Source organism: Pseudopipra pipra, chromosome 10 (assembly GCF_036250125.1).
Source record: "Pseudopipra pipra isolate bDixPip1 chromosome 10, bDixPip1.hap1, whole genome shotgun sequence".
NCBI lineage: Eukaryota > Metazoa > Chordata > Aves > Passeriformes > Pipridae > Pseudopipra > Pseudopipra pipra.
Genome location: NC_087558.1, coordinates 1,551,454 through 1,565,988, shown reverse-complemented (window position 1 = coordinate 1,565,988; position 14,535 = coordinate 1,551,454). Strand labels below are relative to the sequence as shown.

Sequence of the window (14,535 nt, the reverse complement as noted above, 5' to 3'; positions counted from 1 at the left end):
GCCTTCGGGATCGCTAAGCCAGGAAAGGGAAAGGTCTCCGAGTGATAATTAAATCTCCTCGTGCTGATTGTGCTGCCAAATTTATTTCCCCAGAGTCTATCAAAATGTTGCAGTGCCCACAGGGGAGGAAGAACGAACCAATTCAACCCTGGGCCGGCACGCGCCGGGAACGGGGAATGCAAATTCCAGGGATTTGCACCAGGATAACACACCACACACCCCCCCGGCACAGCACCACCCTCCCAGCCACTCACCCAGGGCCTGGCTGCCAAAAAGTCCCATCTAGCACTGCTGGTTTTCTGGGAAAACTTCTTTTCCTTGTCTTCTGGTGCATGCCCAGCTCCTCCTCCCCACGTGGCACTGGGAATGTGCCCCTGACAGTTTCCATGGAATATTTAAAACTATTATTATGCATGGGACACTAAGAAAAACGAGCCCAAAATCTCTCCCTAATGTTGACCAAAACTGGAATTTTAACTAAAACTGGAATTTTATATCCATATTGGACACAAATCCACCTACAACTGGAATTTTCAATCCATATGGGACCTAAACCCACTTACAAGTGGAATTTTAAATCCATATGCAACACAAACCTACCTACAACTGGAATTTTAAATCCAAATGGGACACAAACTTACTTACAACTGGAATTTTCAATTTATATGGGATATAAACCCACTTACAACTGGAACTTTGAATCCATATGCAACACAAACTTACCTACAACTGGAACTTTCAATCCATATGCGACACAAAGTTACCTACAACTGGAATTTTCAACTTATATGGGATATAAACCCACCTACAACTGGAACTTTGAATCCATATGCGACAGAAACCTACCTACAACTGGAATTTTCAATCCATATGGGACATAAACCCATCTACAACTGGAATTTTACATCCAGACAGGACTCGCTTTGGATTTTTCCGTCCTGGCTCGTGGTGGGTTTTATTCCAATTTTTCCATCACCCACTTCAGCCACTTGGAATTTGTCTGGAGTGAAAAATCAAGTCTGGTGGGTAAATCCCCTTTAGATTTTGATGTTTTCCAGGCACTCCCAACCCAAGGCACCAAAACCCAAGTAGGAACAATCCAACCCTCGAAAACGCTCCCGGAAAAAGTCACATTTTTGGTTAATAGACCTAATTTCATGCAGCAAATTAACATAACCCCCATGGAAGTGCAAATGTAATCAAACTGAAAAATTCAAATGAGGCCGAGGGAGCCCTTTTTCTTTCTTGCTTTGCTTTTTTTGTCCCTAAAAAAAAAAAAGAAAATAAATCAGCATTTTGCCGCGTGGCCTTCGAGCGATGGTAATTAAAACATTTAAAGCAGCACAAGCCCCCCAGTCTCTAATCTGGGCTGGGGTCAGCTGGCTGCAGATTCTAATTTGTCCTCAATTTTTTATTCATGCCAGGGAAATGCTGCATATTTAGCAGGGAACCAGCGGGAAGGGGCAGAGCTGGGCTGGGAGGTCAAATAATTTGATTTCCGAGCAGATTACAGGGAACATCCCCCATCTAATCTCAGCCCTGATTCGCCAATAAAGTGACAATAAAAGGAATGTTAAGACACCCTCGCCACGGGGTGAGGGAGAAAACCACTTTTTATGGGGTGGGGAAGGATTGTTTCGTTTGTACAATTATTTTCATTGCAGCTCCTCAGTAGAGGTTGAGGAGGAATCACAGGAACTCGCTGCCCACACAGGCTGGAAGTTCCTTTTGAGGAGCTGGATTTAAGCAAATAAAATGAGGGATTTTAGGGAAGTCAAAAATTTTTTTTAAAATCGTAATTTAGCATTTTTTACGAAAAGACTTTATTTTATTTTATTCTACTTTATTTTAGCAACTGGATGTGGCACTCGGTGCTCTGGTCTGGCTGACCAGGTGATGACTGGTCAAAAATTGGACCTGGTGATCTCAGAGCTCTTTTCCAACCAAAATTATTGAGATTTTTTTTTTTTTTTTTTGAAATGACCTTTGAAAAAGGTTTACAACAATTTACTGATGACCCTGTGGATATTTCAGGCCAACACTGTTGCTTGAAGATGCACAGACAGAATAAGGTGCATCAGGTCAAAACACGGGTCAACTGTAGCTGGACATTCCTTCCCATTTCCTTATTATTTCCTTATTTATTGGCATTATTCCAAGCAGAAGGGCTTGGGAGAGTAGGCAGGGAATCCCAATGGACAATTATGCCTTTAATGAAATAGGTGAATTAATTAAAAAAGTCAAAGATAGGTGACAAGGTGGGGATCAGTCACAGGTTGGACTCGATGGTCTTGGAGGGCTTTTCCAACCTCAGGGATCCTGTGGTTCCAAGAGGGTTCAAACCCACCCACAGATGTTGTGTGAGGAAAGAAGAACTAAGAAAAAAGGCAAAAATCTCTTTTTTTCAAGAAGAAGTTGTCACTGGGGCCCAGCATGGAGGGGATGGGGAAGGGAACACACAGGAAAAATGTCCTGTTTGCAAATCCATATGGGACATAAACCTGCCTGCAACTGGAATTTTAAATCCATATGGGACATAAACTTCCCTAAAATTGGAGTTTCCCAGTGTGCAATTTCCCTGGATGTCTTGCATGGGCTTGGGATGCTTAAACTCTTCATGCACAATTTAATTAGACCTTTTATTTTCCAGGGAAAATGCACCACTTTGCTCCTGGTTGGGAACTAATTCCTCAGCCAACTGATGAATTTGAGGGAAGAAGCTTCTCTTCAGGAATCATTTTCTATTCATTTTAGAACACTCACAACTCCTTCAAAGCCACCACAGGACAGTTTTTATGGGGCTTATTAATAAACTGAAAAGAATTCCTCCCGTTTCCCTGTAAATTCCCATTGTTCCCAAGTCACAAACCGCCCCTTTTTTATTCCCTCTGCCTCTCCATACTCCCACTTCCCTCCCCCTGTTGGCAGAGCAATTACTACCACATGTGTCACTCACAATGGGATGGAAGGGGAAAAAACACGTTCTTTTTCCAAATATTCCCTGCAAATTCGTGCCATTGGCACCCAAGCACCTCATCCTGACAGCCAGAGCCTGGCTCTGGGATTCCTGCAGGTGGAGGCTTCTCCATGGGCCCAGCAGAGCTGGATTGCTCCAAAATCCAGGAATTACAGTGGGGAGGGGGCACAGCTGGTTGGTTTGGTCCCTTTTCCAGCCAGAATTCCAAGCGCCCCTTCCTCTTTCTTCCAAGGCACGTCTGGGATATCCCACTTTTCCACTTGCCTTCAGTATCCTAAGTACCTTCTCCAAGTAGGATCAACTTTGAGCACCAATTAATCCCTCTCAGCATCCCACAGGCCCAAAGTCAAACTCCTGAATGATCAGAACATTTTGATGTGGAATGAAATTCATGGCAGCCGTGGATTCAGACAGGGAATTTTCCTGAGTTACCTCTCGTAAGGAAATCATGGAATCACAGGATGGTTTGGGTTGGAAGGACCTTAAAGCCCATCCAGTCCCACCCCCTGCCATGGGCAGGGACACCTCCCACCAGCCCAGGTTGCTCCAAGCCCCGTCCAACCTGGCCTTGGACACTTCCAGGGATCCAGGGGCAGCCACAGCTTCTCTGGGCAACCTGTGCCAGGGCCTCCCCACCCTCACAGCCAGGAATTCCTTCCCAATATCCCACCTGACCCTGCCCTCTGGCAGTGGAAAGCCATTCCTGTGTCCTGCCACTCCAAAGTCCCTCTCCAGCTCTCCTGGAGAGCACTGGAAGGTGCAAGGAGCAGAGGACAGGGAGTATCAGGAACATTCCCATGGACACTGGAAACACAGCCAGGAAGGGAAGCCCTTCCCTGTATTTCTGTGTTTGAGTCAAACAGAAACTCATGGAAGTCACATTGAAAGGATTCATTGCAATCTGAACAACTGGGATATTTCCTCAGGGACTGGGATTTCTGTCCCAGCTCAAGTGAGGAATTTGGAGGCTCCTGGGATGGTTTCCCTTGGCTCCCTCACCCTGTCGGAAACGACTCTTCCCATCTCTCCCTGACACACAAGCAAAATCCATTTGGTTTAGTTATTCCACCTGCTGCATTCCAAAGGGAACAGCTCTGATCCCAACAGCAAAATCCATTTGGTTTGGTTATTCCACCTGCTGCATTCCAAAGGGAACAGCTTTGATCCCACCAGCTTTGAGGGCACCAAATTTCATTAAGAAACACGTGAATTCATGGCATGGCATCCCACAGACTGAACACCCAAATGAACTGCCAGCTGTAGGGAAATCCCACCATCCCACTGGAGCTGGGACCCTTAAAAACCATCAGCTCTGACTTACTGGGCTTTAGTTTGTCACTGAGTTGCAAAAAAATTCCTCACCTTCTTCCTTTCTCCTCTTGGCTTCCTCTTCACTTCTCTCCTTGGCCTTCAGAGCTTCATCTGCTTTAGCTGAAAGGAAAAGAAAAATGACATAAATGTTACAATTAGTTCATTTATCTTATAAAATCATAGAATCACAGAGTGGTTTGGGTTGGAAGGATCTCAAAGCCCACCCAGTGCCACCCTTTGCCATGGGCAGGGACACCTTCCACTAGCCCAGGTTGCTCCAAGCCCCGTCCAGCCTGGCCTTGGACACTTCCAGGGATGGGCTGCCAACAGCCTGTTGCCAAACAACATTTCCCAGGGTTCAAACCCAATTTCAGATTCCTTTTTCCGGGTCCCACAAGGAAATCCACAAGCAGGAGAGAACAAGGACTTTGTCCTTCACGTATTTTATTTAAATATTTTCCTACAGGTAAGAAGCAGCATAAATGGGACTCTGGAGGGTAATATTGGGTCAACACTGGGGCAACAACGGTTGCAAATGAGTTAAATTCAAATCCCTGCGTTCATTTTTTGTTCAGTAAAACTTTGGAGAGACTTTTGAGAGGGTTTTTTTTGCTCTGAACACAGACCTGCCCACCCCAGTTGCCCCCAAAGCGACCGATAACGACCCGAACACGGAGCATTTGTGGAGTGGCAGCTTTGCTGCCATAGTGAGTAATCCAGGAGACCTATTCCAGGGATAAACCACAAAGCAAACAATATTTTCAGGGATGCAGAGCTGCATTTAGAAGAGGAGTCAAACCCCTCTCACTCAGGACTTTATTAGGCAGAACACAATTTTCTCTTCACTCCAAATCACAGCAGTGCTCTTTTACTCATGTTACAACAATATTCCTTAAAAAGAATCCTTTTCCCTCTAGAAACCCCTTCCCTTATTACTTAATTATCTACTAGTTGCTCAACTGCAGGGGTTTTCAAACACTTTACTACAGATGTTAAAGAAGATTAAAAATATACAGCACAGTAACAAGGGACTATCAATATACTCTGTAAATTAATTAAATTTCTGTTCTAGCACATCATTTATTCCAAAGCATTAATGTCTCAAAGGAGCCATTCTCTTTTATTGCCATCTCACTGCCTGATGAGTGAACTAAGTGAGAATAACCCTCTAATAACATTATACTTGATGAAATATTAAGTTTTCAAAAGTATCAGCAGGCCAAAAGAACCAAAAATAAAACAGGAGTTCAGGGTTTAAACCAGGCAATAAAATCACTGTAAACTGAGGCACAAAGGGCAAAAGCGTGGCCAGTTTTACAAAGATTTAGTCCCACCACCTAGTGAATCAAGCAATCATTTCTAAAAATCAAATTCAGATCAGGAGGGGGGTGAAGGGGTCGTTCCAACCTTTTTTCAGCCAGTGGTTACACCTCAAAATGCACAACGTGAACAGGGTGTTACAAATGACAGGAGTCATTGCACAGACTTCTGGTTCCAGTTACACACTTTTATACATATTTAGACAACATTTAAAGCCCTGAAATATTAAAACTTTTCCGCCACCGAAGATCATTACAAGAATCTATTAAATCAGATAATAAAACCGAACCAGGGGTAACTCAAAAGACTTTTACTTCATTTACACTTTATTCTCCTTGGTAAAAGGACAGGGATAATAGAAATTCCATTTAAATTCAATTTGGGTGATATGTGTAATTGTAGCTGGACCCCTTGAGTCATGTAAAATGCTCAGCTTATGTTTCTCTCAAATTATCCCGCTCCCGTTCCCATCCCGCTCCTTACGACTGCCTTCAATATGTATTAGCAGAGCTCATTAGGCTGGAATTTAATAATGCAAACATCAGGTGGGTTTCAGGCCCCTCCATTATCACACAAGATGGATTGCTCCCATCGCTCGTGGGCCAACTGGGCACAATTGAGATTCAATAAACTCCCCGGCCCAAATTGGATTTATCTCTTCCCTGCTCCACTTTGTTCCTCCTCCCCGGTTTGCTGCTGCACAGGAACAATTCATTGGGCACCTCGGTGCTTAGCCAGGCAGGGAGATATTAAAACACACGTGGAAGGTGCTGTTGGTCAGTGAATCAATTTGCAGCTTGTATTTGGGAACTTTAAATCACTGGATTCCAACCTCTGGAGCTCCAGTGAACCTTTGGAGCTCCAGTGAGAACTTCTGCTGCTGAAGCAGAGCTTTGGCCTTCTGAGTCCTGGTTAATTAGAGGGACAATGGAGCAATTCAGGAAGTATCAGGAGGACAATTCTCTACATAAAACTGCTAATTAACAACAATTTAGCTGATCCCATAAATGCCCAGAGCAGTTGGTCCCTGAGGTCAGAGGGCACCGTCCACTGCCACCAACAGAGGCACTGAGACCACGAGTTGCTTTAGGGATTTAATGCTGAAGATTCCCTTAAAATACCTTAAATTTTCAGTCATTATTGCACAGAACTCCAGAATGGGGCAGGTTGGAAGGACCCATAGTTGTTGTCATTCTTCTTTTTCTTCTTTTCTCCTTCTCCTTCTTCTCTTCATTTCTTTTTCTTTTCTTCGTTTCTTCTTTTATTTCTTCTTCTTCCGTTCTTGTTTTTTTCCTCTTTTTTCTTCTTCTTTTTTCTTCTTTTTTTCCTCTTTTTACTACTTCTTTTTTCTTCTTCTTTTTTTCCTCTTTTTACTTCTTCTTTTTTCTTCTTTTTTTCCTCTTTTTACTACTTCTTTTTTCTTCTTCTTTTTTTCCTCTTTTTACTACTTCTTCTTTTTTCTTCTTTTTTTCCTCTTTTTACTACTTCTTTTTTCTTCTTCTTTTTTCCTCTTTTTACTTCTTCTTTTTTCTTCTTCTTTTTTTCCTCTTTTTACTTCTTCTTTTTTCTTCTTTTTTTCTTCTTCTTCTTCTTCTTCATTATTATGCTGATGCCAGTGAATACATTGTTGTTGATGTTACTATTATTATTATTATTAATATGCCAGCGAATATTTTTATTCACTGACAAAGTACCATTAAAAGCTGAGATTTATTTTGACCGAATCGAGCTGCAATCCAACCACACCCAAAGATCTTTACAACTTGAAGGTTGGACTTGACCATCTTGGAGGTCTTTTCCAACCTTAACTATTCTGCCAATCCATAACTTATTCTAAGACATGACAGCCCCTCTCTGCTCCGCGGGTTCTGTTCTATTTTAGGGTGTGCAGGAGCACAGTCAGCCCTTCCTGGCCACTTAAAAGCACTTCCAGGAGCTGATGTTTGGAAGAGAGCTCTGCAGAGCACTTCCCTGGGCGGGGGAGGACCAAAGAAGTCACCTCAGCAAAAGCCTGGCTTTGATCGATCCAGGTTGGTTGGAGCTGCTGAGGCTGCTCCCGAAACGGGGCTTCCTGCAGGAGGAACAGCCAGCACAACAAAGCCTGGCTGCTTCCAGAGCTTTCCAAATCCCAAATCAATCAATGACGAGCTGCTCGAGCTGGAAGCATTTCAGGGCTCGTCCAAGCCCAGCTTAAAATCCCCATCCTGCTGCTGGATGTTTGCCCTGGGGACGGGCAGGGACAGACAGAAGATGCTGGAGAGGTTTATCACTAAAATACAAAGTTGTGAATGCAGATATCTGCTGGTGGACTCTTAATACAAGCACAGCAGTGCTTTTAGTCCATTAATTAACACAACAGTTTTGGTGCTCCCAGGTGTCCCTGTGGAAGGGCTGGTTCCTGGCTGGGATCACTGTGCTGGATGCAGCACAAAGGGGGAAGAAGTAAATCCTAACTTTGCAAGGAGAAGAAACTCTGAGTAAAGAGTGTGGACGTGTTACCCAGACAAATAAACACAGGAGTGGAACAATATTGCTAAGTTACAACAAAGACAATGAGATTTAATAAAAATTAAGCTGCATTAAGTACTTTTTCTGTTATTGAAACACCCCAAACTAAGCCCAAAACACCCTTCTTGTTTCCATATGCACTGAGAAGAGAAAAAAGAGTTTATAAACTTTCCAGCCTGGGAAAAGGAGAGGGTGGGTGTTTCCATCTCTCCTTGATTTTCACGTGGCACTTTCCACAAAGCTGAACAAAAACACACTGCAAAAATCAACAGATTTGGTATTAAAACACCCTGTCCATGATATTATGAGAACAGGGAATGCTGGGACCATCTCTTTGGAGCAACAGCTGATAAAACACAAACAAAAAAGCTTTTCCAGGTGGGAAAAAAAAAAAAAAGAAGAGAGAAAAAAATGGTCATCACCAATAATTAATTTTCTAAACAGCACCAGTAATGTGCATCAGCCTGTCTGGGCTTGAGAGCTGCTCACAGGAGGGGGGTTCAATGCTTTTGGAAAGACTCAATGGATGGATATCAGCATCACTTCTGTGGTCAGTTCTGTGAGAAACACATCTCCCAGGCCCCAGGGACAAGACAAAGTCCTCCAACACATGGACAGCATTATTTTCCTCTTAATTACTGAGGATGAGGAAAATGGAAAATTAACAGCACCGAAAAGGAACTTTAATTGAACAGCTCAGCAGCTTCTCTTCCTGGGTTTTGCAGCAGAGCCAGAGAGGAGCATTTTCCCCAGGATTTCACCAGGAATTCCTCATCTGCAAAGAACCACAGGCTTCAGCTGTGCTGATGTTTCTGGGAATGGGAAAGGCCACACCTTCTCTCTGTGTAAATAAGATTATTTAGGAGTGAGATCTGGTGTAGGAGGGGATTCTCCACCGTGGTTCTGTGGCTCCATTGGTGCTGCCACAGCACAGGATTGGCCAGGGAAGGGAAGGGAGCTGGGGAAGGAGGGCTGAGGGAGCTGGGGGGGCTCAGCCTGGAGAAAAGGAGGCTCAGGGGGGACCTTCTGGCTCTGCAACCCCCTGACAGGAGGGGGGAGCCGGGGGGGGGTCGGGCTCTGCTGCCAGGGAACAAGGGACAGGAGGAGAGGGAACGGCCTCAGCTGTGCCAGGGGAGGTTTAAGTGGGATATTAGGGAAAATTTCTTCATGCAAAGGGCTGTCCAGCCCTGGCACAGCTGCCCAGAGCAGAAGTGGATCCCCATTCCTGGAGGGATTTAAAAGCCCTGTGGATGTGGCACTTGGGGACAGGGGTCAGTGGTGGCCTTGGCAGTGCTGGGGATGGTTGGACTTGATGGTCTTAGAGGGCTTTTCCAACCTAAACAATTCCATGATTCTGTGATTCTATTGAACCTCTGGGGTGGTGGAAGCCCTCAAGGTTTGGGAAGCACAGAGCCACTCCCTTATGGATGGATGGATGGCTGGACATTGGAGCAATGCTTCAATCCTGACCAGCCTCACACTGTGCTGAGGTAAAACAGTCCCAGGAAAAGCTGTTAATTAAAAGAAACCCAAAGAATATGAATTATTCCAAGGTAGAAATAGGGCAGGGGCTGTTTGGGGCTGGAAAGCACAGCAAAGCTCATGGAAGAGCCCCTGCAGCAGAGCCCTCTCCCAGCACCATGGGAGAAGCAGGGAAGGTGCACGGAAAAGGCTCAGCCTCGCACTAAGAATTCATTTTACCGTCAAAATTCAAACAAGAGGAGTGTCAGAACACCCATCAACTGCAAACCACAAGGAACTCAGGAAAATAAACTAATTCAACATAATTGTGGACTGTCCAGCTCTTCAAAGTTGAAAATACAAGATGTATTTGGGGAAAAGAAAGCACTGAAACTCAAAAAACACACATGGACATCCCATCTAAAGATGCAGCCAAACCATCCACAATGCTCATCAGAAAGACTTCACCCTTTCTTTTAAACACAAACATTTTTGCACTTATAAAATATTCAATCAGCTCACATAGAAAAATACAAGTAGAATCCATTATTAATTTACAAGGCCCTGTTTAATTTACATGCTATTTTTTTCTGGTATATTAAATTTATCAAGGCTGGTGGAGATCCTCCCTGCTGAATATTCATGGGCTGACGTGGAAAATTATCTCTTCTACATCCAACAAACTCCAACACAAACTCCAAACAACCTCTTGCTGTGACACCACCAGACACACTTTTTATCGTCCCAATTTATGCTGGTTTTCTATATTTTTGTCTTTTCAGCTCATGATATGAGAACATCTCCCCCCAGATTTAAACAGCACATTCTTAGAGGTCTTCCCATCCTAGAGGGCTTTGCCAACCTAAATGAGTCTGTGAGTCTGTGATTCCATGAATTCATGATTCTATGAATCCATGATTCTATGATTCCATGAATCCATGATTCCGGTGGCCACTTGCCCAGTCCATCCATAAACATGGACCCTCTCACTGCCACGAGGGCTCTGTTTATCCCTGTCCTCCCTAATTAGGTTGTGATTCCCAAACACCACAAGTTCCTGCCATTGCTGTCCCAACTATGACATGTCATTTAATTACCCCAGACTCTAATTACAGATGCTGGAGATTCCTGAGCACGAGGGTGGATCCAGAGCTCACAGTCACACTTAAAAATTCCCTGTAAGCCCAAATCTGTTTGCAGGGAGTTGTTATCCCACCAATTCTTCCCAGTGTAGGGATGTTATTTCTCACCCCTCACAGCCAGACAGGTTTTCCAGAATATTAAATGTATTTTTGGTAGAAGATACATCCAGTACCACGTGACTCGACTAGAAAAACACAAGCAAAACCCAAAAGTTTTCTTAGTCTTATAACCAAGATATTTGATATATTTAATACATATTGTATGTTTGATATATTTGATATATATTGTATAACCAAGGTATTGGTATTTATTGAGTATTACCAAGACATTTGTCTATCTTGGGTATAACCAAGAGATTTAACATATTTGCTATAACCAAGATATTTGATATATTTGGTGTAACCAAGGTATTTGTCTATATTGGGTATAACCAGGATATTTTGATATATTGGGTACAACCATGAGATTTAATATATTTGCTATAACCAAGATATCTGATATATTTGGTGTAACCAAGGTATTTGTCTATATTGGGTATAACCAGGATATTTGATATATTGGGTATAACCAAGATATTTGATATATTGGGTATAACCAAGATATTTGTGATGATTTTTCATGTCAACCAGGCAATTTCTCACTAGTTTCTTTAATTGTTACCATTTCCAGGAGGCAGCTTGTGGAAAACCTGCTGGGCAGAAATGGCCCAGGGCCAGAAGAAAGCAGAGCACGAAGGAAATCCCACAGACCCGCCGACCACAAAACAGCTCGAGCGACTCTCGAGCCTAAACGGGTTAAATATTCAAACCCAACTTCTCTGGAGAGAGGGAGGCACGTCCATCCCTGGCCGGAATATTAACATGCTGGTCAGAAACCCAGGAGGGAACGTCGGCTGAGCAGGGACACGGGGTGTTGGGCAGGGAAAGGGAAGAGCTGACAGATCAAATCCCGCTCCGGCGAGCGGGGCCGACCTCCCCGAAGACCGCCCGGCTCCCGGTGCCTGCCTGCCGGATTAAGACTGCCTTTCTCATCACTTAATGCTTATTTTCATCACTTTGCTTAAAATATTGATAATCAATTAGGGCTACGTCTGTTTTGCCACAGAATCTGTGTCACAGTCTATCAGACTGTCAGGGCCAATTCAATCCTCATTCAAAGTTAATTTTTGCTTCATAAATCTGCCTTTGGAGGAGTCATTAGGCGCCGAACATCGCCCGAGGTGCAATCACCTATTCTCTTTCATTAGAGGCAGGCAGGGAAGGTGAGGGAGATTATTAGAACTTTGGAATGATCACAAAGCAGCGTGCTGCCTGTCACATCCCCCCAACACTTCATTCATCTCGCCAACTCGCTGCCAACGCTTAAAATGGACATTATTCATGACCATCTGTGACACGCTGAATATTCCGGAGCGGGAGTGATGGAAAAGCCGTGCCCTGCTTGGACTGGGAAATTAATTCCGTGGCCAGAACAATTAGGAAGAGAACAAACTCGGTTTGGGGTGTTGTTTTTAGCCCTCCAAGACGTTCTGCTGCTGTTTCAGGAACGTGGTTTTTTAAACGTAAATCCGTGAGGGGGAAAAACAGGCTGAAAAGGGGACACGGGGTTGTTGGGAAGGAAATGGCAGGAAGTGACAGATAAAATAAGGGACATGGGATGTTGGGAAAGAAAAGGTAAGAAGTGACAGATAAAATAAGGGATGGGGTTGTTGGGAAGGGAAAGGTAAGAAGTGACAGATAAAATCCTGTTCCAGCGAGCGGGGCCGATGACCCCAAAGATTTCCCCATATCCCAGTGGCTGCCTCCTGTCTAGAGTGTGACTCCTCTAGGTGGTCAAACCCTGTATTTCATGGTCCTGAAGAACAATGTGCATTTCCTTTACTGTGGAAACAAGTTGTTGGGTTGGGTTTTTTTAAGCAATTCCCAAATTTAAGCGTTTCTAAAATGCAGCCAAATGAGATCCCCACACTGGATTTGGATGAGCTGCCCCATTAAATTACAGCACTTCACTCCTGCTGGACAAGCAGCTCAGCATGGGGAATAGATTTCCAAAATCAAATGTATTTATTGCTCTTTCTCTCCTTCCAAGGAGCACGTGGCATTTTTAAGGGAAAAACAGCAAAAATGCTGGTGCAAGACACCACCATCCAAAAAATTCATTAGACTCCACCATTTTCCATGCACTATCCCTCAATCCATGCAAGGGTTTAAGATGTACTTTAAGGACCAGTCATTTACATCTAATGAAATAACATCAAGTAGTTCCTTGAATTTCATTACCAAAGTCAAAAGAACAGTAATTTACATTTTTTCCCCTGGTATAACCAGAAAAATGGTGTTACCATTAGCAAACCTCTCATAGCCTCTGTTGTTCTCCTCCCAAAATATCCTTGTTTTCCAGAATTAAGGACCAGTGTGGCACAGTTCCACTGACTCCACTCGAGCCAAGCACATTTACCCCAGCTGAGGGTCTGGCACTCCACATTTATAACAATAATCCTAACGAAGGCTTAATCAGCAGATCTTGGCGAGCTACATTCATCTATTATTTAGGGCACTCCTAATTCCTTTCTTTCTGCCACTGTTTCCCCCCCACACACACGTTGGATAAAACAATCCAACCGAAATATGTTTTAACTCTGAGGATGAACTGGCTCCAATTGCTTCCAAGGCTCCTGACTCATTGCAGGGGCTGCTGTGGAATATTCCAAAGGTTTGCTGCCATCCCAGAAAAGGCTGTGCATTCCCCACCTCTTCTAATCAACTGATGCTTCTCCTTGGACCTGCTGCCCCAACCTGCAGCCGAGCTCAGGAAAACAGAGGAATTGGATGCAATTCCTGTATCCTCGGATATTTGGTCTTGGAGAGGAAATTAGTTCTTGGAATAATTCAGTAATTCCAATGGAAACGTTTAAATGGCACCTTCTATCCGAGTTTCTTTTGGGGAAAAGGGGTGGGAATCATGGAATCATTAAGGTTGGATCATCAAGTCCAACTGTCAATCCAGCGCCACCACCACGTCCTCGAGTGCCACATCCACCACATTCTGTGAACACTTCCAGGGATGACTCCAAGACTTCCCTGGGCAGCCTGTTCCAACGCCTGACTGCCTTTTCCATGAAGAAATTTTTCCTAAAATCTAATCTGAACTTCCCCTGGCATGACCTGGGGCCATTTCCTTAACTCGAGGCCACTTCCTTAACTTAGAGAGGAAAGAAGAGCTTTCTCTTCCTTAAGGGAAGAGGAAGGAAGAGCTTGGGAAAGGAAAAGGATGGCCCAGAGTTAAACATTCCCCTAAACTACTGAGCTAAGAGGCAGCAATATTTAGGAGGAAAAAAAAATAAATTCCAAGTATAAAAACTGAAGGAGTAAAGGGTTATTTTTTAGTACATCCTTCAGGAATCATTTTCAGCTCAACTGGAAAACTGAGAAGTGGTTAATATGAAATACTCCAATTTTGATACAACTTACTTAAACTCTTTTTATCTGGAGTTGTTTCTTTCCCCCTGGCACAGCATGGATGGAAAAGGAGAGGACAATGGAGGGTCTTCTGCTCACGGGGATGTCACGGAGCTGGTGAGCAGGTGAAAGGAGGGAGGCCAAGTTGGGTGGGCTTGGAGTAACCTGGTCCAGTGGAGGTTGTCCCTGCCCATGCCATGGAAGAAATGCTTTTAAAATCATCATTAAAATTATGAAAGATAAATTTAGGTTGGGTTTTTTCCCTCGATGGCTTCAGTGCTCCCAGGAACCAGCCCTTTCCTGTGAGGATCTCGGACCAAACCTGCAGGAAGCCTCTTGTACAGCAGGTCTCAACCA

The 14,535-nt window shown here is 44.0% G+C and overlaps 1 protein-coding gene across 3 annotated transcripts in view; it reads right to left on the bottom strand.

Annotated features, from left to right (window-relative positions):
- Positions 1-14,535, bottom strand: part of RSRC1 (arginine and serine rich coiled-coil 1) — a 108,171-nt gene that overhangs the window by 12,089 nt on the left and 81,547 nt on the right. For all 3 annotated transcript variants that reach the window (XM_064665730.1, XM_064665732.1, XM_064665731.1), the window contains one exon: positions 4,340-4,408. In XM_064665730.1, the coding sequence (XP_064521800.1) occupies positions 4,340-4,408 (69 nt within the window). The remainder of the gene's footprint in view (positions 1-4,339; positions 4,409-14,535) is intronic.